Consider the following 12109-nt stretch of genomic DNA (forward strand, 5'->3'; position numbering starts at 1 on the left):
ACTGTTTTGTGTGTTTTTTTAAAAAAAAAAAACTTAAATACAGCCTCCTGAGAATAAGTGCAAGAGGAAATCAGGCAATTATAGCTAAGAACATTTTGAAAAAGGAAAGCAGTGAGAGGAAACTTCTCCGGATGTTAGAATGCATTATAATGCCACAGTTATTATGACGTTCACGCATTACAGGTGGAAGGATGGACAGGCAATTAAAACTGAAGAATAGTCCCCAAACCATTATCTGTAATAATAATGTATGACTCTTAAAGAGGAATTGCTTTGAATAAGAAAGGAATTCTTTTTAAATAAATGGTGCTAGAAAAATTGGGCTGCTAAACAGAAAAAAAAATGCTTATACTTTTAAATAAATTCCATGTGAATAATAATTGAAAACCCTCTTCTTTGACTTTGTCCTGCTTTACTTATTCCAAGTCTTTTCTTCCTTTTTTTTTTTTTTTTAACCAACCAAATTTCCTGGGAGTTGGAACAGACAGCATGTCTATTTCCTTAATTTTTTTCTTCTCTTAACACTCTTCTTTTGGGCCCTTGTCCACACCGTTCCACAGAGATGGATTTCAGGAAAATCCATGTGAACTAAGTGAAGACTTATTGGTGAAATCTGCGAAGGCTTCCCTTCTGCTGCTGACTCCAGTCCTGCCCCTTTGTCCCCCTGATCTCTGGGCCCCTCCTGAAAATTGCTCTGCTTTGTCTTCTACAGCTTCCTTCCTGACCCCCTGGCTCTTGCATCCCTGCCCTCACTGAGTCCTTGTACCCTGGACACCATGAATGACGTTGGTCCCCCAGGGTTCCGGTCTTGGCCCCATTCTCTGCCCACCCCCAACCTTTGCCCTCATCCGTTCCTGTGGCCATATCCATGGTGTGAAGTGTAGAGGTGACTGCTCCCTCCTGGAACTTTGCCAGGGTTTTCTTTATATTGCTGTGACAATTATGCTTAGCCTTGTATTCAATTCTTTCTGGCTTCAGATTTTCCTCTTCCCTGCACCAAATTATAATCTCCTGCAAGGCAGTGACTGTATAGGTTTTTTTTTTTTTCTTTTAATTCGCTGCATTTTCTAATATGGTGGCTTGCACAAAGCAAATGTTCCACAGTTATCTTTACATTAAAACTGCTGTTTAACACACAAGTTAAACTCTAACATTTTCCTGGGATGTACCTTTCCACTGTAGATCATGAAATTGTTAGAAAGCAAAATGTAGGGAGGGACTCACTGTAACCTCCCTTCAGACATCAAAATTCTGATAGTTCCTTCAAACCCAGTTCAAAGCTAGTTCATGATGGAACTTGTAAGACTTTTGGTTAATGTTTATAACCTCATATTGTCAAAAAGTCAAGGTATATCCCCATATCATATTGACTTTTTTTATTTCTAGAAGAACAAATTAAATGATCAATAATGTACTCATTTGAAATGTTTGATGACAAAATTTGGAAAAAAAATTTCAATTTTTAATTATGAACATAACATAATAAAAATTTAGAAAAAAGAGAAGATTCAAAAGTGTTCCTGGTTTTATAGCATAACACAAAAGCCATAGTAATTTTCCATTCTTTTTTAATATCCATATTTTTACAGTTGTAATTGAGTATACCTACAATTTTGTATTGTTCTGCATGTACTTAACAGGATTTTATGTTTGATTTATATATTGTTAGGAAGTCTCACTAGTTTTATTTGAAATGGCTCTGTGATGTTTCCATGAGGGAATATTCATCCATTGCCCTGTTGTCGTATCTGATGTGGAGTTATTATAAATAATTCTGGCGTGAACATCTTTATTTATATAATTTTCATACTTTCTGGATTATTTTTTTAGGGATAGCGTCTCAGAAATGAGATCACCGGATTATAGGTTTGATCATGTTGTACCTACTTATTTATTTTTAAAGGCTACAGAAATTTTAACTGAAAGGATGAGACCTCTTCCTGTGTTGGATAAAATTATTTCCTTTGCTAGATTCTGCTTAACCAGTGCTGAAGAATTTCTGGTTATTTTGTATTCCTGGCCTTTCTCAAGTACTACAGTAGATACAAAAAAGGAGAAGTCAGGGTTCCTTCCTTTTTCATGCTATTATTTAACCAGAAGAGCAGACTGAGTCTGACACACACAAGAAATAATGAGGCTAAGGTTGAGATGTCAATAGTAATTTCTGAAATGCTTTAGCAAATCTTGAGCTCTGTGGAGGTTGAAATACTGGGAAAGTTTTTATGGAAGAAGTTAAGTTTGAATAAAATAAAATGATATCTTAAAGTAAATATTAAGCACAGAGAACACTTGCAGTTAATTTTCTTTACCTGGCTTACTTTTCCTGGAGATAAAATAATGATTTTCAGTTTTCAAATATTAAATGTGACTACATTTGTGATGACAACAAAGATTTATAATTGATGCGCTGCTCTTTGAATCCTTCCTCATTTCAGTGCTGAAATTAACTTATGTAAAGAGCCCTGTTGGAATAGGAGTCTTTTCAGAAACATTGCTTCTCTGTCCTTTAATATGAAAAGTATGAATTTTTATTAGTTTTGACTGAATTACAGTTTATTTTTGCTTGAGACTAAACATAAGTTTCGTAACAGTGCGTGCTACGTCCTTTGCCAATGCCTGATGCATGTGTCATTCCACAGACCTAGCCTGAAGTGTGGACCTGGCTGTCCCTGACAAAATAGGGTGTTTTTGAGGCAGATTTGGAATTTGGAATGGCTTCTCTCCCCTTGGCAATCTCACCTGTGTTTCAGCCAAAGTACACTGGCTGTCGCCCTTCCTGAAAGGACAGGATTCTGGTGGTATAGCCATAATTTCTTCCATGCATTAAGGTACGGCCTCTGCTCTACAGGACCTCAGAGATTTGTGGGGGCCCAGACAGGAGAGCAGATAAGTTGTGCTTTGGCACAGGAAACTCTGCAACAATGGGAATCCCACTGTGCTCTCTCTGCACAATGGCTGAAGAATGAGGTCTGTCTCAGGAGAGTCAAGGGTCAGCTTTCCAGCGAGAGGGCGTTTGAATGGGGACTGGGCAGATAAGTTGAAAAGTACCAGGTGAAGTCTAGGTTGGGGGAGAAGATGGAACAAGGTGTGCTTGTCGAGGGAACAGCCCAGGACTCAGTTCCCGGGGAGTATTGAGGAGGGTGGGAAGGTGGGGCCAGCAGCCACAGGGGGAGGGTTTGAATGGAGGCCTTTTGGCACATTGGTACAGTCCATGGCTGTCTATTTTCTGTATGTAGAGTTGCTCAGCTCTAATGACAAGCTGAGCAATATGACAAATATTTTTATATAGGGATTATTAATAACAAGGCTGGGAGTGTAGGAATGTGAGTAACCAAAGTGCTCACTGGGAATTTTTGACACCATCTTGCTTCACAGTAACCGTGTTTCCTTCAAGATTAGCTTTTGTCCAGTCTTGCTGCCAGAAACCTCTCACTAGATGCTCATGTGCCCCAATGTCTTATCTTCTGGAAAAGAGAAATAACACGGGATAAAATGATTGCCAAGCCTCCCAACCCAAATACCCGAAAGACTGAAATTGCCTATTATCGTGAGTGTTTTCATCAAATCTATTTTATTGAAGACTTTAAGGTTAATATGCATAAATATTTAGCCTAGAATTTGCTTTTCAGCCTTGTTTGAAAAAATGCTCCTGCTTTTCAACCAGGAAAATAAATAGATAAATAAATATGCAGTAATTTGCATGCTACTGTGTTAGTTATTGGCTACTGTATTACTAGAAACCCAGTGGAGATCATTTGATTGCTTTTACTTTAGGTCTAATGGCAATGTTTTTTAGGCCTTGGACATCTCTGAACTTAGGTGGTGGCTGTATTTCCCGTTACAATTGAAAGCCTTTTTTTGTCACCCGGCTCTCACTGATCAGCCCAGTGGGAACTTGTAAATATGCAAGTCTTTGTTTTGTGATAAATATTTTGAAGCAGAAAGGGCTCTTGTGCATTTTATTCTTTCAGTTGAGCCCATGCTACTTGGGAATCTGTGGGAAAATAAAAACAGAGACTTCTGGAAGAAGAGGCCATACACACCCAGGTGAAGGAGAATTACCAGATTCAGGCTAATCTTTGAATTAGTTTGATCGTTTGTATTAACATGCATCCTGGGTTTGTTAGGAATGATAAAAGCCAGGGAAGCTCACTCAAGGCCCTGGTCGTAGAGAGAAAACCAGGACGCTGTATCCCACCAGGCAGGAGGCAGTGGGATCGCGGTAGTGGTCTCAGAAAGAAACACAAGGCAAAGATCTGCGAGATGCTTCAGGAAGGTATCCAGCAGAGTGTCGCTGACGGCTTGGATATGAGGGGCAAGGGGTGAAAAGGAATTAAAGACCATTCATTCTGAAATGGTTTACCTGGCTCAGATAAGTCCTTGAAGTGAATATGGACAGGAAGTTCTGTTTCTTTTTTCTCTTACTTCCTTTCCCCCTACCTAAGCCCTATTTCTTAAGGCATTGAAAAAGAAGTGAGAGAAAAGCCAGCAAGGATCATTTCAGAGCCTAAATGATGAGTCACTGGGTGTGGCGGTCCCTTGCACAGTATGAGCTAGGAAATGAAGTGGAGAGAGCATTAGGTTAAATAGCATTCAGTGACTGTTTGCTTTGTGCTTATTTTTCTCGAGGCTGTAGGGAAGGGTGGACATAACGTTATGTACTTTTTTATCTAGGATAAAATGTAGTTTATCTTCCTCTGTAAAGGTTGGGGAATGGGGCCAGGGGAGGGGAGAAACAGTGATCCATTCATGCATCTCAGCACCCCAGTGGGCCACTAGCAGATATCCCACCTTTCAAATAGCGTCGGGTTTGCAAAGGTTTTTATAAAGTTATAAAATAATATATACTCATAAAAAATGCCAATGATGTAGAAATACACAGATGGGAAAGTCGGAGTAATCTATTCCCTTGAAAGTGATTCAGCTCCACTTCAGGCATTTGCATACATGCGTGCACACATATAATTTTTAACACAGATGGGAAACTTGATGTTTTTACTCACAGATTTTTTAATGCCTTTTCTTTGTTAAGTATGTGCTGAGCTCCAGAGAATTTTGTGTACGTCCATGGCCAGTCTGAGCTCACTCTCAGCAAACCAGCAAACATAGACTCTGGATTCGGAATTCCAAATCCGAGCTCCTTCTTCTACCAGCCTTGTGGTGTTGGATTCTTTCCTCAGTTTCCTCATCTGTAAAATGGGGCGATAAGGGTATTTGTTTCGCAGTGTTGTTGTGAGGCATGAATTAGATCTCAAGCATAGAGTGGGGACCTGGAGCATGTTATGTGCACAACAGCTTTAGCGTGTGCTGAGCCGATCATGTCTTTGAGAATGAAATCGAAGTGTGGAGCAGCTCTCTCCCTCCTGCAGTTCTCCAAAATAGAACTGGGACTCATTTAAATATCTGATTCCAAACCTGCACCTTCAGGATGCTGTTATCAATTATTTTGATATTTTATTTAGGCCATCTAGCTATTTTCTGTTTCTTTTGGAGCCTTAGAGAGCATGTTATTGATTAATTTTATCTTTCAGGCTTTTAACTTTTTGTTCCCACGGTTTTGGGAAAAGTACAATTAAAAGACTTTTTGGTGGGACCTGCAGGCAGGGATTGGATTTGTTATTTTCTCATAAGACATGTTTTTAACAACAATCTCCAGTCACGAGTGGGCACGTGCACACACACGCGCACGTTCACGCCCGGAAGAATCTCCTCCTGCATCGTCCTAGGCTGTTCAAACACTTTGCTTTTAAAGGCCATGGGAGCTGGAGATTCCTTGATGAGTCACCCTGTTTTGCCTGTTTCTCCACAGGAACACACTGTGAGTTGTACAAGGATCCCTGTGCCAATGTCAGCTGCCTGAACGGAGCCACCTGTGACAGTGAAGGCCTGAATGGCACATGCGTCTGTGCGCCAGGGTTCATAGGCAAGTAACACATGAAATGAGTTCTTAAATGTACCCCCACGTCCCTGAAATTGCAGATGTTAAAAAACCCCAAATCCTCCATGAGTAAAGTATTGCAAAACACGAATATAGTTGCAAAATGTAATGAGGCATTGCTTGGATGAAAACAATCGACTGTGTTGTCATTAAATGAGGCTCTTCTGAAATCAGCGCTTGGTGCTTAAACTTGCTGAGACTGTCATTGCTGTACGTTTCCAGGGCTGTGGCTTTGGAACATGAGAAATGAGCCGTTACATGAACACCTGAAAAGTGTAAGTGCTAGTGAAAGTCAGGAGGGAAAAGAAGGATCAAAATGTGTCTTCTACAGAAGCTGCTTTCAGCAACCACATTTATTTTTACTGAAAGACATAAAAGTGACAGGATTTTGAAAACTGCAGAAAACTGGTGGTAGGAAGGAAGGGGGAGATACTGCAGGTCCAGGGGCTGTTGTTAGTGACAGTACAGACCCCGCAGCAGCAGGTAGGAGAGAGCGGGGTGGACAGGACTGGCTTCACCAGGTGTCTGGGTGACCACTGAACACTGTGCGTGAGGAGCCACTTCTAGGCGAGGGATCCAATCTGACTTGGAGTCCTTCTTCTAGGTCTCCCCCTTGTGAGCTTCTGGGAGTTTGTGAAATGTTCTATGGATGTGGATGTGCTGAGCAGAGCCTCTCCAATTTTCATTAGATTTTCAAAGGGAACTCTAAACCACTGGAATAGAAAATGTTCCATCCTTTTCTTTTTCAACAAAACCCAGGAGTCCTGAAATTTAGAGAGTAGGACAAAGTCTACGAGGGTTGTCTGGAAAGTATCCAGCCAAACAGAGTCATTTAGTGTATTAACAATGGCTGGACCCTTTCCGGACAGCCCTCATATGTTCTCAGAGCTCTGCTCAACTAACCAAAGCACCAGGGTCGCTCTGGTTTGGAAGTTGGGCGAGGCTGACATATCAGGTGCCCACAGAAGAAAGTGGGCACTTAAGCCCCAGAAAAACATGTGTTATCATGGGCTGGAGAGCACCTTGCTGGGCTCACCTCTCCCCTGCGAAGCCACTGTGGCCCCCTCCCAAATTCTGGAGAGTTTCACAGAGCCTGGATCCCTAATCCATCCCAAGGCAGCCTCATCTGTGCTTCTAGGGAAGCTGCCAACAGCCAGGATGCGGGAGAAACAACTTCTGATCTTCCTTCTATCTATGTGTGTCACATCCTGTGTTTTCCTTTTGGGTTTTCCTGGGACTGTGAAGTGGGCTCACTCCAGAAAATGATTCGCAGATGGTTTTGTTTTGCTGAGTGACTTATAAACACACACAGACGTTAATACTCATCAGTGGTGGCAAAAATAATATTGTGGAAGCATCCTGGGTTTTTTTTCCAGACATTTTTATCCCATGAGTAATAAAAAGCATAGAAGAAAAATTAGAAAATATGGGACTATGGGGGAAAAACCCCACCATATAAAACTGTACTACTAGATAATTATTATTAACATTCTGATACATTTTGATACCCAGGGATTTTCCTGAAGGTCTCTGTGTGTGTAGTATATAGTGTACATGCATATATATTTGAACATAAAAGAAATCATAATGCCCATACTATTTTGTAACCTACTTTTCACTTAAAAATATATGTCTCATAAATGTGTTTTCATATCGAGGGATATGCTTCTATTCTATCATTTTTACTGGCTGCCCTGTAGTTCATTGTATGAAATATCATGATTCTTTTTAGTCCATCCACAGTTCAATGTTTGGGTAGTTGAGAACTTTTCCCTGTTATAAACAACATTGCAAGGAATATTCTTATATGTACATCTTTATGTTATTAGGCCCATGCCTCCCACACAGCAGACTCCGTAAGTCCCTTCACCTGGCCTAGGTCCTGCCTTTCAGTTATTGACTTACCTGGTGTCCACTCTTGTCTCCAAGGCTTTGCAATTCTGCCCCGTAGGATTGTTTGGCCGAGGACCAGTAGATGGAAGGAAAGGACACCATGATGCAACATTAATTCTGTAGGACCTGCTTTATTTCCTACCTGAAACCACAGACTAGACATAAGAGTAATACATTCCAATAAGGAAGCCAAAGTTTCTTCCTGGCCCATTGACATTGTCATTTGAACAACAGGGACACCAGTGACACATTCCCTTTTCACCAGAGCAGGAAGTCCCCGTGCATTATTAAAGATAGAATAATGTTATCATCTCTCTCTCTCTTCTAACGCAACTACTTTTCAATAGTTGTCTTTCAGTTCACAATGTTCTATAATTTCCAGCTCCTTTTCATAAGAAAATGCCATCAATGCTTTAATCTCATTGAAATTTTAATTTGCATTTCTTTGATGTTGAGCATCTTCATGTGGTTATTGGCTATTCATATATCTTCACTTGTGAATTATCTTTTCAAATCATTTTCCCATTTAAAAAAGTATTGTTTGTCATATTACTGACCTCTAGGGGTTCTTTATGTATTCTGGATATAAGTCCTTTGTCAGATATTCATTTTGTTCAATGATGCAGTTTTTTAATGGTATCTTTTGGGGAGGAAAAGTTCTTAATTTTGGTAATGTTTAATTTATCAGTTTTTTTTCTTTTATGGTGCTTTTTTTTGGTATTGTAAAAAATCTTTACCTACTTCAAGATGATTAAAATTTTATACAGTATTTTCTTCTAGAATGTTTTTAAAATAGTTTTTACTTTGAGGTTTAGGTCCAGAATCTTTTCTGGGTTAATTTTTGTGTATGGTATGACTTAAGGATAAAAATTTATTTTTTTTTCCCTTATAAAAATTCAGTTAGTCCAACATTTTATTAAAAATATAATCTTTTCTCCATTGAATTCCATTGGTACATTTATTAGAAAACAATTGACTAAATATTTATCTATTTTCCTTTGGCTATTTTTTTCAAACTTTTTATTTTGAGATCATTCATTGAAGCTTCACCTTCAGTTGCAAAAAATGATAGAGAGATCCAGTGTGACCTTCACCCAATTTCCCTACATGATAACATATTGTGAAGCTGTAGCACGATGTCATAACCAGGATACTGACATGAGTAGAGTCAAGATACGAAACACTTTCATCACAAGGATTCCTCATGTTACTCTTTTATTCCAACACCCATTTCCCTCCCACCACAACCCTCTTTAATCCCTAGAAACCACTAGTATGTTCTACATTATTATTTTGTTATTTTGAGAAGATTATATACATGAAATCATATAGTACATAACCTTTTGAGATTAGCTTTTTTCACTCAGTGTAGTTCTCTAGAGATTCATCCAGGTTGTTTTATGTATCAATAGTGTCTTGTTTTTTATTTACTGAGCAGTATTCCATTGTATGGATGTCCCACAGTTGTGTTTTTTTTTTTTAAATCATTCAGGAATCTAGATGGTTTCCTGTTTTCAGCTATTAGAAATGTGGTAAACCTTCATATACAGGTTTTTGTGTAAAGATACATTTTCATTTTTCTGGGACAATTGCCCAAGAGTTCAGTTTCTAGGTCGTATGGTATTTGCATCTTTCATTTTACAAAAACTGCCAAAGTGTTTCCAGAGTGCCTTAAAGCATTTTACATTCCCACCAACAATTTATGAGTGATTCAGTTTCTCTACATTCTTACCAGCATTTGGTGTTGTCACTATTTTTTATTTTAGCCATTCTGATAAGTGGACAGTGATAGCTCATTGTGGTTTCCATTTGAATTTCCTTACGGGGGTTCATGACGCCCCCGATATAACTGGGTCCCCGGGCAATGTGCATTGCAAGAGATGGGAGAGACCAAGCCACGGACACAAAAAGTAAGGTGCAAGGGTGTGGGGAGGTCAGGGGACCACCAGCGTTCCCGTGAGCCAGGTGGTACTGACTGAAGTCTAGCACCCGTTTTATTCTCTTTTTCATGTTATAGATTACAATGATTTCATGTGAAAAGCTTGTGAGTTAGCAGTAAAGCATATAATCTAAATGGGAACAAAGAGACCACGTACTTCTTTCTACTTTATCTAGTTCCTTATTTACTGAGACATGAACTCAGAAGAGAGAGATAGAAATATTGCCTCAGACTTAGACTAGCAAACTGCTCTTATCTGCCGGGCTGACATCCTTTGATCATTCTCTCGGCCTTCAGATTACAAGCCCGTTCTTTTGCAGACATCCATGCCGTAGCCCTCAGGCTTCAGGGCGGGGTCCATTTTCAGACATCCCTGATCGGTGGAATGTTCCCCTCAAGGTCAAGCAGTTTTTGCTCAGTAAACTGACGTGTCCACAGGTTGCTCTTTGGCAAAGTCCTGTCCCACTCCTGGGGTTCTTATGTCTCGACCCTAACTCTCAACATTTCCCTAATGATAAATGATGCTCCACATCTTTTTATGTGCTTATTTGACATCTGTGTAGCTTCTTTGATGAAATGCCTCTTGTCCATTTTCTAATCTTATCACATCCCATCAAAGCTATACACCGTCAATGTGATTTATAATAATTGATGTTGACCTTGGTCACCTAGCTGCGATAGTGTTTGTCAAGTTTTTCCACTGTAATGTTGCTCTTTTCTCTCCTTTCCATACTTTACTCTTTAGAAGGATGTGACTTTGTGTAGCCCATGCTTAATTAGAGGGGAGTTATGCTTCTCCTCTTTGAGGATGGAATAGCTACATGAATTATTTGGAATTCTTTTGCATGAGAGATTTGTTTATACTCTTCCATTTGTGTATTTATTCAATCATTTATTTATACCAATATGGACTCATGGATATTTACTTTGGGTTATAGTCCAGTACTTTTGAAATTTATTTTCTTGCTCAAAATGTTCCAGCTTTGGCCCTTGGGAGTTCTTCAGTTGGCTCCTGTGTCTCTTTGACATATCCTTATTATTGTGGTGGTGGTGTTGCTAATTTTTGTTTTGTTTTGTTTTTTAGCACTTATATACTTTCTGGCACTGGAAGATGCTCCCATCTCATCTTGTATATTCCTGCCCCAGTCCTAGAATCATCCATTTTTCCAAGGATCACTGGTTCCTGTTATTAGAGAATAACATTAGAAACCAAGATCTGGGCACTATCTGTGCTCGTTTGTATTGGGATATCATTGCTTTTAGGTCCTCTCAGCTGGCAGAGCAAGGAAATATGTGTATATATACTAACCACTGTATATATACTTATCTATAAATATTGCAGTATGTAGCTATCTATATTAAGCTAATCATGAATTCATAGTGATGTATCCAACTCTAATTCATTACTGTATGGATCACTCTAGCCTTCTCCCCTGGCTTACTTGTAAACTCCCACACCAACAGCAAGATATCTGGCTCCCACCACCCAACATCTATTTACTTAATTGTTCAATCCCGGTATACATGTATAGCAGTGTCAGAATTATTAACTTGTATCCTTGTGGGAAACAACTTTATCAACTAGAGCATAGTGCTTATGTACTGCTTATTTTGCATGTAGTTTTATCAGTGCTACTCATTTCCAAAGTTACTTAGGTCAACACCTTTCCCTAGCCCTTAGTGAGGTTGTTCCACGTATTTGTAATACACTTAAATTCTTCTCTCACAGTCTGGATTCTTTCCTAAGGTCTTCCACCTAGAGGAGATTTGTGTATTTGTTTTTGCCTATGGAAGTACAATTTTTCAAGCATCATTAGTTAAAAAGGCTACCTTTTTTTTTTTTGCATTGAATTGCTTTTGCACCTCTGTCAAAGTCAGTTAATAATATTTTTGTGGGTCATTTTTGGGTTCTCCATTATTTTTCATTGATTTATGTGTCAATTCCTCTGTCAATATTATGTAATCAACTCCATCTTGATTACATATTTACCTAAAAACTACTGAAATTGGGTAGAATGATCTTACCACTTTTTCTTTTCCTTTTCAAAATTATTATAACTACTCTAGTTCCTTAGCCTTTTCACAGAAATTTCAGAATAATCTTGTCTATACCTACAGGGGATTTTACTAAGGTATTGATAGGATTGCATTATACCTATATATCAGTTTGGGAAGAATCAGTATCTTTCCTATGATGGAGTCTTCTAATTCATGAATATAGTATGACTCCCCATTTATTTAGATCTTCTTTGATTTCTTTTGTCAATATTTTGTCCCATACATGTACACCCTAGTATGAATGTATGTATGTGTGTGTATTTTTAGTTATTGTATAATAA

General features: G+C 38.9%; 1 protein-coding gene across 1 annotated transcript in view; it reads left to right on the forward strand.

Annotated features, from left to right (window-relative positions):
- Window positions 1–12109, forward strand: part of DNER (delta/notch like EGF repeat containing) — a 273010-nt gene that overhangs the window by 239491 nt on the left and 21410 nt on the right. The window contains exon 10 of the mRNA XM_045559043.1: window positions 5810–5923. Coding sequence (XP_045414999.1) covers window positions 5810–5923 — 114 coding nt within the window. The remainder of the gene's footprint in view (window positions 1–5809; window positions 5924–12109) is intronic.

Source organism: Lemur catta, chromosome 8 (genome assembly GCF_020740605.2).
Source record: "Lemur catta isolate mLemCat1 chromosome 8, mLemCat1.pri, whole genome shotgun sequence".
NCBI lineage: Eukaryota > Metazoa > Chordata > Mammalia > Primates > Lemuridae > Lemur > Lemur catta.